This window comes from Anopheles funestus, chromosome 3RL (assembly GCF_943734845.2).
Source record: "Anopheles funestus chromosome 3RL, idAnoFuneDA-416_04, whole genome shotgun sequence".
NCBI classification, from domain to species: Eukaryota; Metazoa; Arthropoda; class Insecta; order Diptera; family Culicidae; genus Anopheles; species Anopheles funestus.
This window is the reverse complement of record NC_064599.1, coordinates 6125067-6150198: the sequence shown is the minus strand read 5'-3', so window position 1 is coordinate 6150198 and position 25132 is coordinate 6125067. Positions and strand designations below refer to the sequence as shown.

At 44.3% G+C, this 25132-nt stretch overlaps 1 protein-coding gene across 1 annotated transcript in view; it reads left to right on the top strand.

Moving 5' to 3' along the window:
* LOC125771615 (uncharacterized) overlaps window positions 1–25132 on the top strand; it is a 45518-nt gene that overhangs the window by 15626 nt on the left and 4760 nt on the right. The window contains exons 3-6 of the mRNA XM_049442406.1: window positions 6006–6751; window positions 12243–12489; window positions 20450–20780; window positions 20854–24907. Of these exons, the coding sequence (XP_049298363.1) occupies window positions 6006–6751; window positions 12243–12489; window positions 20450–20780; window positions 20854–24907 (5378 nt within the window). The remainder of the gene's footprint in view (window positions 1–6005; window positions 6752–12242; window positions 12490–20449; window positions 20781–20853; window positions 24908–25132) is intronic.

Below are 25132 nucleotides of genomic sequence, written 5' to 3'. Positions count from 1 at the left end.
GAGGGATTGAAATGTTTGTAGAACAAGCAAAACGAACGTTTCTAATTTTTCTTTGGGAAAATGTTTTAATAGTTGATATTCATTTTTACATACAAGTATCAAAATAAACGTCGTCAAGTATTCTCGATGTAAACTAAGGATCACTCTCAACACTTATCAGCTGTGGTGAGGCTTAGCAGGCGCACTCCGCTAAATGTAAATAATTGAAACGTGCAAAAACTCATCATCCAACACACAAACACCAGTCAGTCATATTGTCAGGACGAGAGGATCGAAAAAGAAGGTACTCTCGGTCCGATTAAAATGAAAACGGGCCCGTTCGTTCACAGACCGACACCTCGCCTATCCTGTTCGCCATGGTACGAATTGCCAGAATTGCAACCGGGTCATATGTAAGCGCGATCAGCACAAAGTCTTCCCACGAACATCATCCATTGTTTGACCGGGCGACCGGGGATGGTGACGACATCCTCAAGAACGGCGACCTAGATGCAGCAGGCGACACACATCTTCCAAGAAAGGCCATACGCCTTTGGAGAATATTTACCCCGGGTGCGGCGTGCAAGAATTCGTACAACATCGAGTAATGTCGAGGAAACTATTGGATGGGTTGGAAGAAAAACATGTCAACAATGCAACGCCTCCGCTACACATAACGTGCGACAAGGGGAAGGTTGTCACAGAGAGAGGTTTTCATTTTTCATTGTACTTGAGATCTGTTTTTTTTTCTTCTGCTGCTGCTGCTACTGCTGCCATACACACTACGGTCAAGACGCCGTTGTTTGTGAGTACATGAAAAAAGTGTGTTCAACCTCCATCTTTTTTTTCGATTCATTTTCATCTTGCTTACATGTGCACGATTTTGTACAACTGATAAGAGGAAATCTCCGGATATGAGGCAACACACGACCCGAAGTCGTGTTGGGGTTCTACAATGTTTTGCTAATATGTATACGTGTGTTTGTGTGTGTCTGTTTTATTTTCTTCTTTCTTAACTCATTTCCGTTTCACCGGAAATGGAATGACATTGGTTGCTTTAGAATAAAAGCATACAAACCGTCCTATTGTGTGAAGAAGCAATAGAAAGCTAGGACTAGGAAATGTGCCAAACGAGCAAAGCTTTTATGCCGATTCCAATGAATGAAGTAAGCATTCATTTTTGACCTAGTAAGAATCGTTGTTTTTAATATGGTATCATCTTCATATTTGCTTGTATAAACCATAGTCAATGTATTTTTGTTTTTATCTTCAATTTTACTTAATGTAAAAAAGAAACAGCGATCGTTTACATGTCCCATTCCAATACTCTTTCCTGTATTTACCGATCGTGTTCTTTTACGTACTTCATCCTTGTAAGGTCTTCTTGAGGTGGGTGAGTCCTTGGAGGCGTTTGTGTCGTCTCATTGGATTAAATGCGTCACATCAATGATTATTTGTTTAAAAACTGCAAATGCAATGAGAAATATAACAATTACAATTCAACACAAGAGAAACCCTCGAGTGTCTCTTAATTTCTATTTGATGTACTTCAAGGCACGATTGTCCTCAATTCACATTTCATATTATAAATGGGGTTCAATATATCAAGAGTACAAGACATCAAGGCCTTGTCTACTCAACTGCACAAGCTGAAGTGAAATCTGTCAAATAAGTCAGGTGGACATAAATCACTGCTTCTGCTACTTTTGATACATTTTATTGTGCTTTCTCTCGTTTCATCGTAACCGAAACGAACAAGAAAAAATTCACCGAAAGGTCAGATCGTTTATATTACCAAAAATTACAATCGTTGCACAACACACGGCAACTCATTCCATCCAAAAAAAATCCTACACACTTATGTGCTCTCCCCCGCTATAGTGTGGTAGGTCAGTTGCCTGTAGTAGTGCACGCATTAGCTTCCGCATTAATGTCGCCGACCTGACTCAATGCGTTACGTCTCACAATCGCATCCGTCACCGGTAGGCGCATTAATTTCAAACAAGCCGCACGAAGAAAAACACGTGGAAAAGACAAATGCTCACAGGCGTGCTGTATGTGTAATGAGGGTCGTATCGCGAACGACCGAAAAAGGGATACTATTGCCATTGCCAGCGCCGCTAACAGATTGCTTCCAGTCGACAATCGGCACCTGTGCCGGGATTAACGTCTTCGACGCTTTTTGGATGGAGGTTTTTTGGGGATAGTGTACCTGGGCAGAGGGAAATTTACGACCGACAGCTGGCCACCGGAACAACAAGTGGCCACAACCACCCGTCCACGTTTCACCGGGGATGGGGTGGTGTCTGGGCGCGTGAGTAAAACTCATTTATATTATGGCATTTTCTTTCGGATTTCTCGCCTTTTGCAAAAAAGGGGCGAATCAGAACAAGACGCACCACCACCACCATTATGAAGCTTACCTTGGCCATTCTGCTTACGCGCGGTTTCCAACACGGGGCACGCGGTCTGATTTTCTTACGATTATGGGGTGGCGTGTGAGCATGATTGTAGCGAACGGTAGTCGAGGGTGCTTTCCTTTGCGCAGAAAGGAAAATCAAATGTAAATTTATCTTTTCACCGCTTGTTTTCCACTACAGCAGCAACAACAACAACAGGCTTCGGGAGCTCTTGTGGTTGTGATTAAGGGACTTAAAAGGTTGTAAAGAGGTGCTGAAAGATATGGAATTTTGTATAAAACATAGCGTTGCGCTGTTGCGCTTGATAAATTGAATATATCTTCCTTTATTAAATGGTATGAATTATAGAAAAGGTGAAATATGTCTTGAAACATTTAAAGCTTTTCTTTATAACCTGTGACTTTATACACTTTTCTTACGGCTACAGAACTACAGGGACATAATTTTCCGATCATTTACGTCAAATCATGCTAAACGTGCTCCCTGTACAGTACCGTCAAGAAGTTGTAAAACCGTTTATTCTGATTGAATTTTAAATTGCATTGCGTTCACGGAAAGCAAAACACCCCATCAATTGGTTTCATTCTGCACGGAATACATCAAAAGTATGTAATAACGATTAGGAAAGTTGCACCGTGCACATTCGGCAAAAAAAAAATGGGGCGGAAAATTATCCACACGCTCGAGCAGGAAATGAATTTTCGCCACCACCACCAAAATCGACTCGACCGCAACACATTCCCACCACGTTTTGGGAAAACAGCTCATCGACCGAATGAAAAATCCATCCCACTTTGTGACAATTGAGTGTGCTTCCAGGCGGACTTTGGTCGGTGAGGGTGGGAAGCAGTAGGAAAGGGAAAACTTTCGCTGCAGGAAAATGGAGAAAAATAGCATCACCATTCCAAAGGACTTGGAATATCATCTAGAACAGTTGCTTCCAAATGCCCGAAAATCCATCCATCCTCCTGCTCGTAAGTTGTGTTCGTGGTTCCACCAAAAACCCTTTACGATATCGTTGCTACTCCCTTCTTGAGGGAAGCTCAAATAGTAGCTCCAGTGGAGTTGAGATCGTTAAGCTTTTAGCTTTTGCTTATAATGCACACACACACACACACATACGTATGGGGAACACACACACACAATTTATAGAAACTTTTGGCAAGAGTTGGATTTTCCTCTGATAGAAAACTATTTTCCTTTTTTTTTCGCTTCTCTGCGCTGTCAAGCGATTCTTCACGCTGCATCTGGGATGACAATTTTCCTTTCGGATTTTGTGTGGGAAAAGACATGATAAACTTCTTGCATGCTGAAATGGAACTAGTAAAGCGATTGACTGAGAATGGAACACTACGAATCCAAACAACTCGTTCGCATACTCAATGACGATGAGAAAAATTGTTCTCTTGGTTTATTGTTGTGGTTTCCTTCTCTATCTGTCGACTTAATTCGTTGTTAGGTTCATGGAAATGATACTTCTTTTAGCTTTTTCATAAGAAATAGCAACATTAAACAATGTTTTTTTTTACTATTTTAAATTCATTATTTTTACTATCACTTTTCAGTCCTTAAATTTCCATCATATCCCTTGCTGTCTTTAAACGTACAAATATTTATTCCCTTTAAAATTAAAACCTCAAAGAGGTATTCAAATAAAATTCTCGACACAATGGAATTACTCAAAAATATTTATGCAATCGTCGTCGTAAGCGTAAAATGAGTCGAAACCCCCATTACATAAAGCAGAAAACAAACGTCTAAAGCACGCTGGCTACTGCTCATCATGACTGAACAATTCCAATGAAGCGGGCAAAACGATTTCCGGGGATTAGTTTCGAAATCGTTCCTTTAATTAGATTATGGCACCAACAACACCAACAAAAAAACAAACAAACGAGAAGCTGACTTAAAACGAAGGGAAATGATTTTTACTCCCCCGAGAGCGGACCGAAAAAAGGGCGACCGGCGACCGACATTCCCGGATCGGACCCTTTTTTTCTTTTTCGTGTTTTTTTGCAAAACGCCCAGCAAAGACGCAAGTGAGCAAATAGAGCAAATGAACGGGGTTTTGCAAAAGCGTTCGCAAAGCATCTTAACGTGTGAACCCGTTCCAGCCGGTCAGGTTCCAGGGTCATTCCGCTTTTTTGCCGGTGAAACGGTGGAGCCCTGTGCCCTGGTGAAAATGAAATCGCTGCCGCAGGTGGTGGTCTCGATGTTTAAAATATTGAAATCATTAATTTCAAATCGTTCTCCTGAGGGATGGGTATGAAAATGGGTAGCAAATGGTTTTATGGAAGCTATTTAAGGGTTACAAGTTGAACGTGAAGGGGAAAATTGTACATAACGAGATTTTAAAATTTGGACTCAACTCGGCTATTATATCACTTCATTCTCTAGGTCTAGATCTGGACTAACGACTGGCTGTCTGTGACATGAGTTCATCCATAACGGAATAGTCAGTGATGCATATGAAGGGACATAGGCCAAATCCAGACTGGGCGTGTTATTGATTCAGACATTACCGGTTACCCAAACTTTTTTTTTATTTTATTAACGATAATAGTATCGCAAAGCAAGGAAAACGTATTCTTCAAGTTCTTACATTTAATATAAAATGTTTTTTTTAATAAAAAGTTTTTTAAACATTTTCTGTTATGGTTTATAATATAAAACATGATGCCTAGTTGTTTCGTGCGTCACTACTTCACAATCCCCAATGGAAAGTTGCAGAACTACGTTACGTTACCGAAAGCGTTTTTTTAATTTGAAAACACACACATACACATTGGCCATAAAAGTTCGACCAAGTGACAGCATGGGCCTGACAGTTTGAACCACTTCTGATGCCTTTTAATCCGGATGGTCTACAATCTGCATGACAACAGTGGCCGGACGAACGGTAGCGAGATGCTGGTAGCGGGATGAAAACGAGGTCATAAAACCATTATTTTGTCGCTCGGTCAGGACATTGTACTGAGATGTTCCCTGGTGTGCACAGCATGATCTATCTTTTTTTTTTTGATCGTAAGTCTTTGCATCCGCTGCACTAACCCAAACTGTCACTCACTGACCGATGGTGCTTCTTCATTCTTTTCCTCCCTCCACAATACCAACCAAGCGACCGGACAAAATGCCGGATTTTGCAAGGGCCAGTGCGTTGACTGTGGGGAAAGATATCAGCCAATGTAGTGCATTGTTGGATTATGCCATATTATCCCGGATGTGCAAATGGACGGCAAATCTTTTTCGGCTCGGCTTGGATCGATTTCAAATACTGCATATTTGACCATTATAAAAGGTTCTTATCGGGTTTTTGGTGAGTGGCCATACTCGGGTGATGCATATCTTTTTGGCGTAGAAATATATTAAAGACTTGTGCTGTAGTTTTATCGATTACTGCTGACTTTACCAAATATTTTAAAAGAGTTTAAACTCAACAACTTCTTAAGGCTAATATTGAACAAAATCTGCAAAAAGTTTTTCAACATTTAAACTCACAAAACAAACACTCTACAGAGAGTCAGATAAAACTGATTGTAGATAAAAGTATCCGTTGCTTTTCTTCACAACTAACATTGCGTTTTCTTTCCGAATTCTCTTCCGTAGATTGTATCAAGTGCGATGTTCGTTGCGCGTCTCCCCACGGCTTCCGGTGCAGGTCGAAACGTGTCTGCCCGATGCAACGACGGCCGGCATACCCTCGGTGCAGTCGGTGCTAAATCAAAATGGCGGAAGCGCCAACCACAGCAACTCCAACAACAATCCCAACAGCAACACCAATTGCAGCAGCAGCAACACCAACAACAATAACAGCACAACCAACGGAAGTGTCGGGGCGGGCTCCAACACAAGTGGGATTGCCAGCGGTGCCGGAACCGGAAGTGGTTCTTTGCCGAGCAGTAACACGGGCAGTGTCGGTGGGGGCTGTGGACTGGTCGCCATCGGTGGTCCAACGGGCAATGGTAACGCACCGTCGACCGGATCGACCAGCTCGACTGGCCGACCGGAAGTGGGACCGTGCCTCTCGTCTACGGCAAGCAGTGGTGTCATCGGTGGTGGGTCAATGTCGTCAATGCCGAGCAGTAGCTCGATGCCTACACCAAACTCAGTCACGACCGGTTCGTCTATGGTCCCGATCGGCAATGCTCCGGGACCGGCATGCACCAACGGGAGCGGAGGAGGGGGTGGTGGTGGTGGAGGCAGCAGCGGTAACTCACCTACAGCCAGCTCCGACAGTCGGTCGGGTGCGACCATCATCGATGACACCGGTGCGTCACGTGTCTTTCAGATCCTTTATCGCAACGAGGAGGTGTCGTTGCGTGACGTTATCATGTTCCGGGCACACCTGCTAGGTAATTAATTCTTTGTTAATATTCAACCAGTTATACACGGCGGGAGGCATTTGGGAATGAAGGAGGTTAAGATGCACCCATTCTTATACATTATTTATTTCAAGATACTAACATCACCATACGCAGAATTTATTCTCTCAACGAAATAATTCTCCACTCGGAGTGAGTGTTCTGGGTATGGAAGAATGGTTCAAACAGGATTTGGTTCTGGTACTGTTACGTGAAAGACTACGATTCAGGATACCTGAGCAGTAATATAACTTAGCAGAACCTTGACGTAGTTACAGGACATTGTTCAAACAAATAGGGACTAATACGACTTGTCAACCATTCGAAGTTCCTGGTCAACGGTTTGACGTCCATACTGCCCGGTTTACAATTGTAAAATGTCAGTTATATTGCAAATATTAATTGGTGTAACAACAATTAACCAATATGTCATAAGTGACTATAACCAAACTTATCTATTTCAACATACTATCGACGTTCCCCAACAAATTCACCAACTGCTCTGTTATGGCTGCCTTTTGGGGAAAGTTACTCAACCTTGTGACATTTATAAGTACTTGAAGTGAACGATTATAGCCCCAATTCGATTAATACCGCAAATGAGATTCATTCCTGTTATGACTCCATTTGAATTTCTGCTAGAGTTTCACAAAATGAGACATTTCTTCAAGGCACTGGCACATGTGAAGTGTTTCGCCCCACGAGCATGCGATTATACCAGCAGAAAAGTGTTCGGAAGCGCAATGGCGTCGTTAAATGAAAACTGCACCGTAATGTCTGGACAGGGGGGAGGGCCGGGCGGCCCATATTCCGGAAGAGGAATATGCCGCTTCACGTGTGTGTGCGGTGATAACTGGGTGCACGGGTGATGACGAGTAACGACCACTCCCAGGATACGCTTCGGTCGGTGTTTTTCGGTGGTGCTGGATAGCACCGGTCGTTAGGTATGCAAACCCATTAGCTCGTAAATTGTAGTCTCACATTCGTTCTGCCGGTCCCGACCGACTCAGCGCTCGTAAATGCCAAGTCACACACAAACACACACACACACCCATAGTTGTTTCCTGGCGGTTCCACCGACCGTAACGGTTGATATTATCGTGTATAGACCCTTTTGCCACAATAACGACGACTAGCGTTGGAGCACGAGATGTCGTGAGGTTGCATGAATGAATGCCCGGAACATGCGCACATTTGTTTTCAATTGCTACAACCACCCGAGTACGGTGGCACGTCCTTATACCACACTCACCATCCATCCGGAATAGAGCTGGGCACGAGAAGCGATGAGAAGGTACGGAGACGGGACGACCTGGCTGACTTGAGTTCTGTCTGTGCATAATTTCTGGGCTTTTGGCCAAACTATTGGATGTTGCACGTAACGCAACATATTTGCCAATGGGGTTGAAGAAGGCAAATAAGAAATTCGATACCTCTCTGTCTCTGTATTTTGCTTCTTTGTTGTTTTTTTTCTTCCCCATTTTGCGTTCATCTCTACCCCCAACGAGTGTCCGTAACGTATTCTGCCCTGGGGAGTGTCTCGAGAGCCGGGTCCAACGGTACTCCGATGGCACGCTGATACCCGGGATTTGGATTGCGAAAGATAGTGTCGGTTGGTTTTTTTTTGGGACTGACGATGACGACTACGGACCGGAGACAGCGAGAGCGAGAGAGAGAGAGAGACAAACAGGACATCAAGAAAAAAGAAATAAAACTGGGTCGCACAGTGTACGGGCTCTAACATATTGCCCACCGTAGCAGCGTACCATGCAACACCGCCAAAGTGGCCAACCGTTCGTCCGCGCCCATTTGGACGTTGTTTTTGTGGCGATCGATCGATAAAAGCTTACGCCTTGCCGTGGCAAGTGTGTGTACTGCGTTGACTGCACCGCAACAGCTCTGCCTGCCCGAGCACACATGGTCAGCATAGGGTGTGTTAGTCCGGGCGACGGATTCCGGGTGAAGCGCGATCGATTTTGGCAACGGTTTCTTCCGACAAAAAGGTTCCCGCTGCAATGGTGGTAACGTTTGAAAATGAACTGTAAAGTAGCAATTGATGACACGCAAACTGGTACTTCTCTCTGTGTGTGTGTTTTTTTTCTCTCCCCCCTTTTAGTCATTTAATGGTGGGGGGATACGGAGGGAGTGAGGTAGACGGAAAACCATTTCAATGGCTCCAACGGGACGACTCCAAGGCGGGACTATAGCTTCCACTGAAGGTTGATTTTATTGAAGGTTTCAGTAACAGCGGATTAAACCTGGAATTAAAAGAAGGTTTTTCTTAAACATTGTATTATTTACCTCAATTTAAAAATGCATCTACACATAACATGTACTGTAGCATCTATAGTATGAAAAATATACGAAAAATATCAAAAAGAATATTAATATACTCATCAGTTAAAGGAGTGTTTCTGTTGTTTAATTTAATGAGCTTAATAAAACGACAAATAAAATAAAAATTCTCTTATATATTAGACTACTTCCTATCAAGTGTCCGGATAGTAAGAAAAAACCAAAAAAAGAAGCTAATATAAAATGAAAACATCGTTACACAAAATGACCTTTAAGTGCCGTAACGGTTGCCCTTTTCCAATGTCCAGACATCTCTTGGCATTACGTGCCATCGCACCGGAAGCTCCATGTATCGCGTGAACTTTGAATAAACCCCGGATCAGATTACATCCTGTAGAGTGTCATGACAAAAGGGGGCCACCACGATTACTGGCCACTTTTCACTAAAAACAAGTTTTCCCCTACCTTTTTACCGGTGAAGCGAAGCCTCCAATCGCAAAAGGGGTTTTGGTTGCGCGTTTTGAAAACTACTCGAATTAAAAGCACTCTTATAAAACGTGATATTGTCCACTTGGTTTCTCCCTCACTTTCTCTGCTTCTCTCATTCCATTTCTCACATTCTCTCTCACACGGTTAGTTTGATGAATGGAAAAGGTCCCTCCAAACCCAGGATCAAATAAGTCCCTTCACTAACTACACACGATTCCCCTGGACGGTGGGATGGTTAAAGCATAAAAACAAAAATCCTTTCATTCCTTCGGTTTCGAGACAAACAAGCAACAAAAAATACACGAAGCAACTCGAAACCTTTATTCCACTAACCCCGTGATCCTCGAAAAGAAATGGCGAATCGATCGTCCTCCCAGCGTGCCACACCGACCCAGCCCGGCCGGGATCGGGGAATTCGAGCGCCATTAGATGCCAACTGCAGTGCACGAGTGCTTTTTAATAGTACTTAATCGCTACTTCAGCTCCGGGTCGGACGATGGAAGTCCTTTTGCTAGTCCTTGCTACGCTTGCTCGCTCGGTCGAGTGCCGCGTCCGGGTGTCTTGCATCACGCTCAAGCATCGCGTGAATCCTTATGCTGATCGATTGAAAGCAATACGGCGTTATTGAGTAAAAATGGTCGAAGCGATATGTTTTTAACCCCATTCCAATGTTTGCTTGTTGGGCTTTAGCGTGATACTTACGACTATTAGTCTTAAATCTCTAAAGGACATAAGCATTTTAATCTGGAATCTTTTCCATTAACTTCAACATTTCAAAAGAATCTTAAATCTTGATTCTCTATTGTGATACTCTCCGTATCCTGGTAAATCTTAAACAACCAGCTCTGTTCTTGCTGAGAGTCTCCATGTTCTGCACAAGCAGCCTTAAACAACTTGAATTCCAAGAATTCTGTCTAACCACATCCTCAGTCGCTAGCAAGAGTCCTCTTGCTGTTGCGAAACGGTACAATTGAACAGCAAACAAGCGCTTAGGTTTGGTCGCACCAGACGCGTAATGGCAAATGTACTAATCGTTTAGTGGGTTCTCGAAATAGACGACCCTTCTTAGTTCTTGGTAAAAGACATGACTCTATGCTAGAATTATGTACGCTGTGATTTGAATGCTTTGTTTGTACGACATACTTAGCGCCAGGGGCACATAAACTAGCGCTAGTTGTCTGTTTGTTTCATATTAAAGCTCCGTAAAGGATGCAATACGTGGAAGTTGAGATAAAGCAAGTGAGGAGTTAGGAATCTTAGTTAGGAATCACGCCAAGACGGTTTGAGCTATTAAACGATTGCTATGAGATCTTGGAAATTTATAGTACAACAGATATGTTAAGTAGACAATTTAAGTGTCTAAGCTCATAAGTAGATATTTTAAGTAGCCATTTTAAGAATAAAACAATCATATAAGTCATAAAAAAATAAACCGTTAACCCGGTCTAATAATCGTTTGCTACCCATCAACAGACGATAATCAAATTAGTATTCCGGCACTTGGTCTATCCTTCGATTTATCAGATTAGTTTAATGTGCCATATTAAAACATTACTCCGGCGCTCGGTACGCACCCAGTTGCGGTTGGCTTGTGAATCCATGTCCCTAATTGACCCGTTCCTCTGATAATCATCGGAAAAATTATGATGTCTAGGAAAAGCACCCTCCCGCAGCATGGTGAAAGAAGATGGGTTTAACCATTTTCCGGGATCAGTTCTTTCGAAAGAAGAAGACTTTAGACACTTTCGCCTTAACAAGCGGGAAGGAAGCGTGAAAATCAGTTTAAAATCTCAGTTTTTGAGCTTTTCCCACACATGGTGCCATGTATGGTGTAAAATTTCACACAACGACAAACACACCCACACACGTGCTATGCAAACAGGACCTTTTTTAGTGTGTACCGGCCGTGTACTGGTCGTGAATGTTAGCTAGTCGAGTCGGGACAGGAGACAACAGCCTGCAGCCATCTTATGCTAATGTAATTGCCATGCTGCCTAATTCAGCGTAAAAATGTCAACGAATAAATCACCAACCACCCGATCGGGTCGTGTTTCGACGTTGCGTTGCGACCTCCGTTGTAAGGTTCTGGCGGTAGGTGTGAAGATACTTATTTGATCGTGGAGTGCCTTTTTCAGCACCACGACAGAAAACTAGAACTGGAGCTGGTGAACTGGACAAAGGGTTTTAACCGAACATTCGTGACTCGAACCAATCTCAATGTGAATTCGATTGTTTGAGGTTAGGTTTATGGATCCACCAGGCCAATACGTACATGTAGTGCCGCTTGCCGAGTTACGGTCGAATTCAATCACACGCCCACTCGGAAATCGATTGGTTGGTTTAGGGTGAAAGGATTCATTTCCGGCACTGCGGTTCTATGTTTCCTGAATTATTTCGTGTGAGTGTGTGTGCAGACAAGCGGAATCGGAGTGGATGAAAGTTCTGTGGCGCAAATATTTGTGTAAAAGTTCTGTGTACAAGTCGAGATGGTTTGGCGCATTGACACCGTGTAAAATATTATTCTACCCACAATGTACATGATCTCATCTTTTGCTCATCTTCTTCCCAAAAACACACTATTGCTGAACATTGTTGCTCGAACGAAGCTTTTACGCGAGTGTTCGTTCCAAAGTTTGACGTACACCTTTATCGCACCGTAACCCATTAACCTTTTATTTTGTACCTTCGTTTTTCGCAGTCGACAGCCGGCATCTGAAGGAATCGATCGAGCGTGCCGAGTTCTCGCTCAACCTCGAGCTGTGGTTCGGTGAGCAGACGAACGGCAACGTACTGACGCTGGCATCGACGCGCACGCTGCAGCTAAACTTTCATCCTGGCCGGGGGCTTCACTATCATCTGCCGGTACTATTCGACTACTTTCATCTAGCCGCCGTCAGTGTCGGGATCCATGCGAGCCTGGTTGCCCTGCATCAGCCTTACATCAAGTGAGTAGCATCCAGGTTTGGGGTGTTGGGGTGTTGTCGGTAGCATAGAACTGTCTGTAGACTGAACTTTCACTTCGGAAAGGTCAGATAACCTTTCAGAGGATTTGAGTTTTCCTATGCCAGACTCCAACTTCGGCAGCTAGCTTAGCGCCTTAATGTATGTACACAGCATTTTAAAATCGCTTTTACTGCTGGGAGAGCTTTACAAATGGAATTTGAATTAATGTAGCTTCAGCTAACAGTTTGATTAGTTTTCATTTCACTGTGTTCTGTTTTAATTTTTATAGTTTTATCATTTATCCGCGTCAATGATTGTTCATTTGCTGGTTTATCATCCTCTTGTATATCTCCTTGTATTCTTAAACATCTCCAATACCATTCAAATAGTTTCAGATAAAAACTTAAATTCTTAGACTAAAGAAAATGAGGAATTTAATGGCATTGAAGTCTTTTCAAGCGATAGAAACAAAGACAGAAACTCCTGAATGTATGCAATTATTAGTTAAAGTCTATTTGGTTTATTACTTAAGTAAGATAATATTTTTGATGGCAATTTCAATTAATTGTGTCTCACATTAGTACTTGAATCTATTCGAGTTGACTTTAATTACGTATTTGAAAATAATCAATCATACGTCGATATCTTGTCTAAGCCCCTAAAGTTATGCAACTTTTACATGCATAAAGCTTCTCCCTGTTTTGAAGACAGATTATTCGATCCTTTTTTATGAATCTACGGCCTATTTGGCCCGTAAGTTGCATAATGCGTTCACTATTTGTAAATTTCAAGTATCAAGTATAAGTGTAAATCAAGTATGGTTATTATTACAACAATCAGCGATATAAATGATCTATTAATGCGTTAACGATTAACGCTTTCGAATGATGCAGAGACCAATGCCTGTATCTGTATTAAAACCATTGCCAACGGTCTCTTAATTATCGTACCATAAATCCAGCAAAAAAAAAGAAAAGGAAGGGCAGTAAATTTTAAACGCGAAACACATCACACAGCCAATTAAAAGCAATGACCCTGTTTCGATTCGTACACAACCCATCAAATTTATTGCCCCTATTCACACACGCAGTAAATACGCTGGCGTCCGGAAAAGCGTCACACATTTGTGTGCATTTGTGTGCACGTTGTGTGTTGTGATGACGATTGTCTTCATCAGTCATAAATCGCCGGGAAACGGGCCGTTTGTGTTTTCATGCTGTTTTATTTCTTTGCAAACGAACACCTCCATTAGCAACAGTTTCTGCAAATTAATTGCTTCCTGTGGCATAAAGATGCGAGCTTTTTTGTGCGTGGCCTTTGTGGTCGTGTGTGTGCAGGTTGGTTATAAGAATGGAAAAGGATTCCTGCTTTTTTACGACCAACCGAAAGCTATAAAGGAATGGCAATTTTATCGCAAAATAAACATTTGATTTTCTGGAGTCAATCGGGCATCATGATGGTTGGCTGGCATGATGCTACCAATAGTTGCACACTTTCACCACTACTAGCCCCACTAGCCGTGTGGGTATGTGTGTGTGTGTGAGAAAGAACTCTCTCCACACAACAGACGCCCACACATCATTTCATTTAGCACGTCACTATAGGAACAATATGTGCCCGCATGAAACGAGAAAGACGAATGGTAAATATTTACCCAGCCAGACCGGAAACTAGTTCGCTGCCGGGAAGGGATGTTAGCTTTACGGGAACCGTTTTTGGGGGATGCTATCGGAATGGGCTCGAAATCAATCATCGTGTCACAAAAGTTGGTGTCGGTACGAACGAAGGGAGAGGATCAAATTTTTTGGGGCCAACAAAAACCAACAAAGCGCTAAAACGCTCCGTCGTCCTAGATGATGATCTTTCATTTCGTAATCGTTTACCGAACGGTTATCCGGTATTTGCACTGCATGCCCATTATTGGACCAATATGATTGCTTGTTCTTGTGCACGGGGTTGTGTGTTGGGCCTCTGGAACTGATGATGACGATCATCAGACTGCTTGTTTACCTTATCATATGAGCATATATGTGGGTGGGTGTGTGTGTCTTTGGAAGGACTTTTGGTCCTGTTTTTGCTTCCCTCAATTCGCACATAACGCACAACGCCGGTGGAACTGCGTCTAAAAATAACGATGCCGTAAAAAAAACGGACCTTTCTCCGTTTACACTTGCCTCGTCCCACGTGGATGTTGTGGCTAATGAGGGGGAATGGGATGGACTCGATATGCGGCGGCAGGGAAGGAAAGGGGAAGGCTGAAGTCCACAATTTGCTTGCCCATAGGTTAACCACTTAATGGCGTCAGGAAGTCCGTCCGTATGAGCCGGAACGTACCCCCAGCCAAACAACTTTCCCGGTCGTTCGTGTCCCTTATTTGCTTGTCATTTGCCATAACAACCATGCATGCAAACGAGCGATGGAACGGCAATGTACGGGAGGTCCGGTGTTGGTCCAGAATCACGTGTGGCTCTTCATGGGGAAATTGGGGCAAATTTTACCATCATCCAGCAAAGACCAGCTACGTACGTACGAGTCCCTTGATTCGGGAGAATTGTGACGAAGCTACGGGGTTACGGGGTTTTTTCCAATTCTTTTTTTTTCTCTCTCTCCACCAAACCGATCCATTTTCATCCTTCCGTGCTAATCAAATCTAATCACACTCAATCTGTGTTTAGCATTCCGGCGCTCCGAAGCATTTTGTGGGTTTTCCACAAAAAACAGAGACGAAGTTGCGCAAAAAGTTAGGTGAAAGGTGAAATTGGTTTATTAGAATCTTGTTGTGTATTCGCTTTTCTCCACCACTCCAACGAACTCTCTGGACATTGACGTTAACGTTAATATGTTGACTGCGCTGTCAGAGTACCCTAAGAGTTTTTTTTTTGGGAGGGAGGCGGGGAAGGTTACGCCATGGAAAACAAATCCCTTATGTTTGGTTGTGGGTCGGACATGCAGAAGAAAATATTACCCCCTCCCCCTTCGGCCGTCTTTCGTTGGAAGCGTCCTTAATGAACTGAAACAGTGTGTAATGAGATTTAGTACTTCTCACAACATCTCACAGCTCATTAGGGGTTTTGTATTTTACGCATCAGGTGAGTTGTCGTTTCCTGTTTCAGTTCCGAGCAAATGATGTTGACAGAGTTAATAGCTGCGAGATGTATTTAGGTATTCATTGTTTTGCTAGAAATTGGAATTTGATAACAAAAAAAAAATCTCAGAATTTTGCGATTAATTTGTGCGCAAACAAAATGTTAAAATTCTACTAATTAATTATGAAAATGTTTTAAGTTTAATACAGCCATTTTGTGTCTATCAAAGAAATATAAAATATAAACCATTAGTGTTCAATATACCATGAAAAGAACAAAGAAAATTTACAATTTAGTAGGATTAGTCTTTGAAAGTTTCTTTCAGTCCGAACACAGTTAAGAATGTTTGTGTTTTATGAAAATGAAATGCAGTTGTGATTACTGTTCATTACATTTTAATTAAATTTTCATATTTCATAAAATATTTATCAACATTTTACCCTTTGGAAAACATGTCAAACCTTCGCGATACGAGACGTTTCGTAGTCATGGTGCGAAAACAAAAAAAGCACAAAAATGAAACGCTACTAATGATAACTTTACAGGGTTACGCTTTTATCCTTCCGCCTGTATGAACACAAACAGCACTGGCGATAATGACAGACCGTACGACATTATCAACCTCATCACCATCATCAACTACACCGACATCACCGATGGCAGACGAGGGCATCCCTTTGAGGAAGCGTTCGATATCATCGTATCGTCGAAGGATAAACACAGTGTGTCTTGTGCATGTTTCCCTTCCACGGGCCGTCCACTGCCAGTACGGTTGCGTTATTTTTCACCGTTAAACGAAAGTCCTCTTCACGCTCGCTGGAACGTTGCAGTGATGCGTGTCTTTATTGCATTTTTATTACGATTACACTCTCGTGCCGTGTGTTTCCTTAAAGCTTCGCGAAAGCATAAAACCAGCGCGCACCATCTATCGTTCCACGGTTAAGCTGCGTTGTGTATCGGTGTGCGAGATTGCACGTGCCGGGGGGGGGGGGGGGGGGTTTATGTGGGTTTGTTTTATCGAAGCAAACCATTCGGTTGTACTAGGTGCGAAAAAAGGCGCAAATCAGCAGTGCCACGAGGCATGAGCATACCCGAAACCCAACCGGCCGCATATCCATTCGTGCCTGTTCGAGCTGGTGGCATTATTTTGAGCATTAAAATGCAATAAATCACTCGTTCAACCAGTTTCTTATGATGTGTCCCGTATACGCGGTGCTTTGTCGAGGAAAAACCCGGTTTTCTTCTGCCGACACGCGACGGATTTCGGATGCTGGTCAGCTAAGAAATCAGTCACATCGGATCAATTTGATGGACACCTCGCGTGCTTTTTCCGCCGTACGGTTACGGTTGTACTATGAATTGGGTTATAAATGAAACGACCGGTTCGCTCGTAGAATATCAACGATAAATTCCGCGCCACTATCAAGATGCGGTAACGCAGCGAAGTGTTTGGTGATGATGATTTCAATCAAGAGAATCACCCAAAATCGATGTAGGGCTTTTAGTTAATACGTTGTTTGCGACAGAATGGATCTGTATGATAATTTTATTATCCCAAAATGATCATTAATTAAGCCCGTTTTCGTTTGCTTACAAAAACACCACAAATGTGAACATTACGTATAACAACATAAAACACCAGGCGTCTCCATTATTACCCCTAAACGTCTTCTAATCGTCAAACAATAATTGGGAACAGTATAAAGAAAATTAAAACAATACACTCTTTCGGGTACTCTTGAGTATTTTTCTCCAATGCTTATGTCCCACCTTTCCGGGCAATTAAAAACGGCTCCATTAGCAAACACAGAGCGTCACAACCGTTAAAGCTGCTTTCGACCGATTATTAAACACTTTGGTACTTAGTCCAATTTATCCGTCGCATTATAGGGCATTCAAAAAGCACTATAAAGTGAGCTTAAAGCAGTTTATTACAAGATGAAAGTGTATTTACGTACATCGTTATAGGTGCATGTATGCGGCAGTGCTTAAGACGTACTATCAAAGACAAATGGTGCTGGTTGGATTATTGGACCATCTTTCTTCCTATTTTAATCCTGTTTCATGCCGAAAGAAATGCGGCGAATACACATAAAGGGATATTGCGCTTGATTGGACGTTAAGTTGCAAAATTTGTTTCATTCTGTTCTCTTACTTCGGTGCGGCATACGTTTTTTTATATTATATTTCAGAGGAGGGTTTATTATTTTCGTTATAACAGGTTTATTATATGGAATAAAGTTGGTTGAATTTATTGTCATCATCCTCTTGCTTTAGTTATTTTATGTTATATATTTTTGTTTTAGTTTTGTTATTATAATTATATCCTTTAGTATTTAAATGGTGAATAATTGTCATTTTTTACTTATTCATAATTCAGATTAAATCACTAGAAATATGATACTAGACAATATATTTATTCCCTCTTTAGCGCTTCCTTCAACTCTCATCCCGTTTTCGAGTCCTTACCGAAGCAGCACTCAATCTTAAACAAATGCGCCATTCTTCCGACGCAAATTTTGGTCGTGATTAAATCACCCCCGTGCCCCTAATGTATTCCCACCCCCCCAAAGGCTTCTTCAACTTACCGTTTGACCTATATATTCCCTTACCGTGTACCCTGTGAAGCACAAAAATGAATTACCATAGAAGCGCAAGATAAATGTGCATACCAACGTATGGCAACGCGAGCACGTTTCATGTCGCTACGTACACGATGGTGCGTACGCGTGGAAAATTACGTTCGCCAATGCGTTTGTGGGACGCTCAGCATTGGGCTCTTGTCCCCTTTTTCCCCAGATGCTATCGCTTATTATTGTCCATTAGATGCACGCTTCTTCTATTGCCTCCCCGGGAAAACGACCACCCGAAATGTATAGTTCCAATTTGCTGCTGCAGAAATAGAAACAGAACGGTCCTGTCGTACGGTACGAAATGGAACTCACGACATGACAAATGATCTTGTCGGTTCGGTGTTTGAAAATCAGTTTATCCACCAACTATTATGCTCGAATACACAGTTTGCAAATGTTGTGCTGTAGGGTGACATCGAAACAGACCGACGATCATCGATCGGAAACAGCGTCATGTGTGTCTGTTTTTATTTACCGCTACAGGAAATCAGATTCATGAATTGTTTATTGTTACACGTGATGGAAAAGGGCATGATATGATTGAAGCATAGGAAAATCAGTAGCAAAAAAAAACCGGGACTGAATAATTAATCAACAATGTTAACTGTGATCGGAGATAATTAACACAACGACGAAAGGTTGATGATGATTTAATCGTAGGCATCGGTTTATTGGGCTGAACCTGTCAACATATAGCATAATAATGAAATATTGTCTCATATGATTATAATCCATCCCCTTGTTGTGTATCATAAATGTTGAATCATGTTTAATACTTTGAAACACTACCTTTACCATGCTCCTCACAATGTAAGTGTAGTGTTTTGAACAGAATTTGCGCCTTGTAGATCATGTGGAATCTTGTTTATAATTCCAATACCCCCACCATCCAATAGTCGCTAGTTACACAGCTTAGTTCACCTTGTTTTCATTTCTTTCTTTTCTTCTCTCTTTCATCCATCGCGCATCACAATACATCTCGATACATTCGGTAATAAAACAAACAACAAACACCTCGGATTAAACTGTCGCCTGATGTTGCCAATTGATAATATGAAAACAAACGTGCATGTCGCTGTGTTTCAATCTAAAATCTTCCAATTCTATAATACGATGGGCCATGTGTTTGACGAAAAACAGGAAAAGCATTTTCCACTATGTACAAAGCTGGTAAGGTTCCCTTGTTGTGTCACCCTGCCCGTTTGTTGTTGTTCGTACCCCAAATGTTTGCATTGCATACCCCCTTTCTTTCTCGCTGTGTCCATTCACCCACGGACGGCTCCAGTTCCGTTTTCTCCTTTTTTGCTGTGGAAATTTATCTTCGTTCTCCGTTTGTTGTCCTTCTTGACCTTATGTCCTTTTTCCCCTCTGTGTGTATGTGTGGCACCTTTTAATGTTTTTTTTAAATAAATTTTGATCTTGTATTACTTCACACATCCACTTCTACCTGTATCCATTGAATGTTACATTCTATTTATTCTATTTAATAGCATTTAAAGGTTTTTTTCTTCGACATAATGAAAAGCACACTGTTGGCGCTAACGCTTGCACCTACGCCTGTAAACGTGCGTTGGATGATAAAACGTCAGGACACGCATCCGGTTAATGAAATGTGCGTGCGCTGCGTCAAGCGATCGGCCTCTTTTCCATCCAACCACCGAGGAGACAGGACGAGTTTTAGTGTTCGCATCACCCCGCTCACACTCAAAACACCTGTTGAAAAATAAACGTAACACACACAAAGATGTAAAGGTAGACAACACACATATTAGACATGTTTTTTTGCGGTCAAGCTGTTGTTTTCACAAATAAGATGTAGCTGTATAAAAAAAAACTATCTAATTAAATTAAACATGAAAAAATCGATCATTGTTGACGTGGTCTAGCTTCACCTGGAACAATAAAAAAACTGTCCACCAAAGTTAATGACAACCGGCAGTTTAAACAGGACTAACTAAATGGCATAATATTGTTAAAGATACAACCGCCAATTTGCAAGAACAATTCGTTCTTTAATTTCCCTTTTCTCACTCGATTTCTGCTCGATCTCACTCTCGGTCGTGTTCTTTCTATCATCTTCACCATACTAAAAACACTTTGCGTTTCCGCAAATTACTCTATCACACCGAATTCTTCTGCTTATTCCACCCTTTTTGCTTCTTCCGTCGGTGTGCCTAGAAGAGTGTTTCGCCGCTGTTGCAAAGATTCCACCAAGTCACGTTTCCGCCTGCTTCCTTTTCCAGTGCACCCAAGTCAACTAAACCGTGGATGAGCAGCTCGAAGTTAAACTGTCGCGGTGGCAATTCACCCGGCCCGCTCGAGGCGATCTTCTTCGGGCCACAGGTCGGTAGCGGTGCCAAATGTGGCGGAGGTTCTGCCGGCCGATTGCTGCACGCCCGGAACGTCCACAAAGAAATCTGTGCCTTGCTGCTGGGGGCCTTGGAATCGCTCCGGCTATCGTTGCAGGAGTTCTGCACCGTGCTTCCCCACCAGTGGACAGCTCTGACCGGTTCCACGCCGCTGTCCAATCTCGACACCGAGCAAAGACTGAGGAAGCTGTCCGATTTGGCAAAGGTACGCAGTAAAACAGATTGATTAGAAGGCAAATTCTTAAGGATCTTTGTTTTTGGTTTTCGGTTAATTGCAGCTTTTGGACACTGAGGACGATCTAGCAGCGCGGGCAAACTCGGACATTGCGCAGCTTTGTGCAGAATGCATCCTTTACTGGCGAAGAGTGCTGTCAGCTGCTACACAACCCGCCGTACATGGGCTGTTGGCTAAGAAACATCACACACTACGAGTGCGGCGCTTTGCGGAAGGATTCTTTGTGATCGATAACCCTAGACATCTTGCCAGCGGTTGTTACGATTCAAACTACCAAAACTACGTATCGATCTGCGAGATGGCCAGACGATCGCGCTATCTGTCATCGTTACCACCACTACCGGTCCACTGCACACCGCTAGACGGAGATGCCAACTCGTTGCCGCTCATCTTCGAGGATCGGTACACCGATGCGAACGAGTACGGCAAGCGGCGCTCAGGCAGTGAGCCTCATCTGAACGGTACCGGAGGCATTGGAGCTGTCGGCAACACGGGACAGTCCACGCTTGTGAAACCTCCGAAACAGCACCACCATCCGAACAAGATTGCGCCGATCGTGAGCAACACCAGCAAGGAGTGTTCGTGCGGAATTGCGACATGCTACGTCGAGCCGGTACCGAAGATCTGTGGCAGTTACATGGGCATCATGACACCACGGTATGCGCTCGGTGGAGATATACTGCAGGCGAGTCTCACCATAACACCGGCAGCAGCAGCCTCACAAAATGGGCTTTGTCCTAAGGCACTTTCGCGACATTCTGTTTCGACGCTGCTCGATCCTGTCCCAATGACTGACGTGTGTCCCTGGGATCAGCAGTTCAAAGGCATTTATACCAGTGGACCGACGAGTGGTCTCTCTGGTGGTACACTGCCCACACGACACAGCAAATCGCTCGATCAGCTTGAGATACAACCGAATGCTAACTCTGCTTCGCTGCCAAGACAGCATCTTCATGGTGCCGCTACCGTGGCCAACTACAATGGGTATGGAGCACAGTCACAGTCACATCATCAACAGCAGCAGCAGCAGCAGCAACAAATAGGATCTCTTCACCACCAGCCACAGCAAAGACAGCCGATGATTTACCAACACCCAGGACAGCAAACGCAGCAGCTGCAGCAGATGCCTGGAGGCATTGCTCTGTTGCAGACATTACCCAAATCTAAACCGAAGAACCCTGTCCAGGCAGAGGATCTACTGAAGAACATCAACGAGTTTCGGGAGAAGTACAAAAATCCGGGCGATCCGCGTAAGATGATTCATGCCGGTGGGACGGCCACTCACAATCCTACATACGATCTGCAACAAGACGCCCTCGGTATGTCTGCCCTTTTGAACGGATACGCCAAATCAACTACCGGTGACTATCGGCACGAGTTGAAGCATACGCAAGGTACACGCAGCTCCCAACATCACGGCCATCGCGATCAGTCCCATCCGGGAGGGCCAATAAACTCTACTGCAGCAGGATCTTACTACAACTCCCTTCCTAAAGGGGCCGGTTTGGGTGCGCCCCGAAGTTCCTTCCCACCGGTACGCAGTAAAAAGCAGCAACAGTCCAGCTCCACCTCGTTACCGACTAAATCGGCTTCGAACACTATTCCACGCAGCAACTCCTCCCAACAGTTGCGTCAAACGTCTCAAAACAGTGCCGCATCGATGTCGATTGGTGGAGTGAACAGTGCCACGCTGCCGCACCGATCGGTGGAGTTTTCTCGTATTCGTGTGTCAGACTTTAAGCAGCTGGTACATGGCCAACAGAGACGAAGTACCTCGAACGGAAGTACGCATAAAATCGGTACGTCAGGCAACGGAAGTGCGGCAACGAATGTTGGAAGAGATTCCAGCAGTTCGGCTACCACTCCCGAGATAACTCCGCGGACACGCAATAAGCAACGTCGTCTACTATCGTCGGCAAGCGTTCCCTTTCAGTTGGAAAATCTTGAGCTAAAACCGGCGGGTGGTGGTGGCGGTGTGACGTCGGTTTCTGCAGTTGCAACCGGTACGGGGGGATTCAGTGAAAGTCTACCAAACCTCGCACCTCCTCCGGCCGCATTTGCTAGTGATTCACCGCCCGCTCCTATAGGAGGTGCCACCTTTCTGCTAAGAAGACGCCATTCAAGCAGTGAATCGACGTCATCGCTCAGCGAACAGTCCGGTTGGGTTTCGAGTCGCCGTAGTACCGGCCCATCCAGTCCGGACACTTTGCGGAACGATCAGCGCGTGGTGAATGGTGAGCAGCTTCGAAAGCGCCTGCTGAAGCTGCTCAATGAACAGCCCCGGTTGGTTGCCAATCGAAAGAACAGTACACCGTCCTCAACGACGGAGTTCTTTGCTCGTAGCAACCAAAGCTCGATGAAGTCGAAATCGGGTTGCGGTCCGAGCGAAATGCTTCGTGGTGCTTCGGTTCAGACGGAAAACTGGAATAACCTCGAAAAGGAATGGAACGATTCGCGGGCTCGTGCACTAGCCAATGCCACGAGTGGCCCGTACGGTATGGTTAGTGGAAAACGAGCTCCCGAAGCAGCGGCAACAACCGAGTCGACAGCTCGGGAAGGGATAAGCACAGCCGACATAAAGCCTCCGAAACGCACGAACAAGAAGGAAAAATCCAAGTCAGATTTTGACCTGGCGCACATCTCGGACTACGTGTTTGATGACCTGCGTCTACTTCCGCCGCAGCAATTTCGAGACGCACCGCCACCACCGGACGAGTTCCGAGATCCTCCTTCGTTTGTGGACGATGTTTCGAACAGAAGTAACAAAGACGGAGGAGATAAACAAAAAGCGACTGTACTGGCTCCTGCAGACATTCCTCCACCGACGGAACGTCAGAAGCCACCGAAAGAAGATCAGCCACAGCAACCACAACAGCAGCTGCAGCAGCAACAGCATATACCGGCACAACAACAGCCACCGCAGCAGCAACAGCTACAGCGACATCAAGTTCAGTACTATGCCACACTTCCTAAGAGCCATCCGCCGGTTCCGATGACTCCACTGTCGGTAATATTTCAACCGCAAATTATTACCGCACCACAGCCTCAACCACATCACCAACAGCAACAGCAACATTATGCCACTCCGCAGGCATTGATGCAACAGCATCACTACAGCAAACCCTTGAGCAGCCAAATCTACATGGGTCCTGGTACGGCACAACCCACCCCCAAACCAAAGTGTGAGATACAGGCGATTGATAACCCGCTCTACCACATCTACGAGGTGGTGAAAACTCCTCGGCCCGTCATGAAATCGCAAAGCTCCAACGAGCTGGCAGCTATAGCGAAATGTGCGGAAACACTGAACAACGCGAATGCGACGAATCTTTGCACCGTTGCAGTGGCAACACAGATGCAGCATCAACCATCAATGGTTCACAACGGTAAGGCACAGTACGCTCCGTCAACGGTAGCGCCCTCTGTCGAACGGAAGGCATCGGTTCGAGAAACACCACCACAGCCCTCCAACACTGCAGAACCGATCGGGACGGGATCGGTACGGAGGAAAGTGAACGAAACGGAAGAAGAGTTCGACGAGAGCCCTGATCGCAAGCGAGTGGATCCTCCGATGCAGCTGCTGGAGTTCGAAAAGTGTCGTGAGGAGTTCCGCAAACAGATCAACTATTCCGGCTCGATCTATTCCGACTTCCAGAAGATGGCCTCCGAGATGCCGTACTTTCACATCGCGGACGAGTTCAGAGCGTTCTCACCGGCCGGTTTGCATCTGGTAATATGCGTACATGGGCTGGACGGTAATTCGGCCGATCTGCGACTAGTGCGCACTTACCTGGAACTCGGACTGCCCGGTACGCACCTGGAGTTTCTAATGTCGGAACGGAACCAGGGCGATACGTTCTCCGACTTTGACACCATGACCGATCGGTTGGTCGCGGAAGTTTTATACCACATCGAAACATATCAGCTCAATCCGAGCCGCATCTCATTCGTAGCGCATTCGCTTGGAACGATCATTGTTCGGTCAGCGTTAGCGAGACCACAGATGCGACCGCTACTGTCCCGGTTGCATACGTTCCTTTCGCTCTCTGGACCACATCTGGGAACGCTGTACAACTCCAGTGGGCTTGTCAATATGGGTAAGCTGATCGTTACTATGAACATTTTTTGTGTGAACTAGAAGCCTCATGATCAATGCTTGACAGTGTGCAATCATTCTTCATAGTTTTGTGTTCTAGTCTAAACGCCGTCCCGAGTCTAACGTCTGACGTCTAGCGATTGCGCGGCAATTTCTGATTTAAAAACTACATTGCATACATGCAGGCGCTTCACACATGATACAATCCAGTGCTGAGATGTCTAGA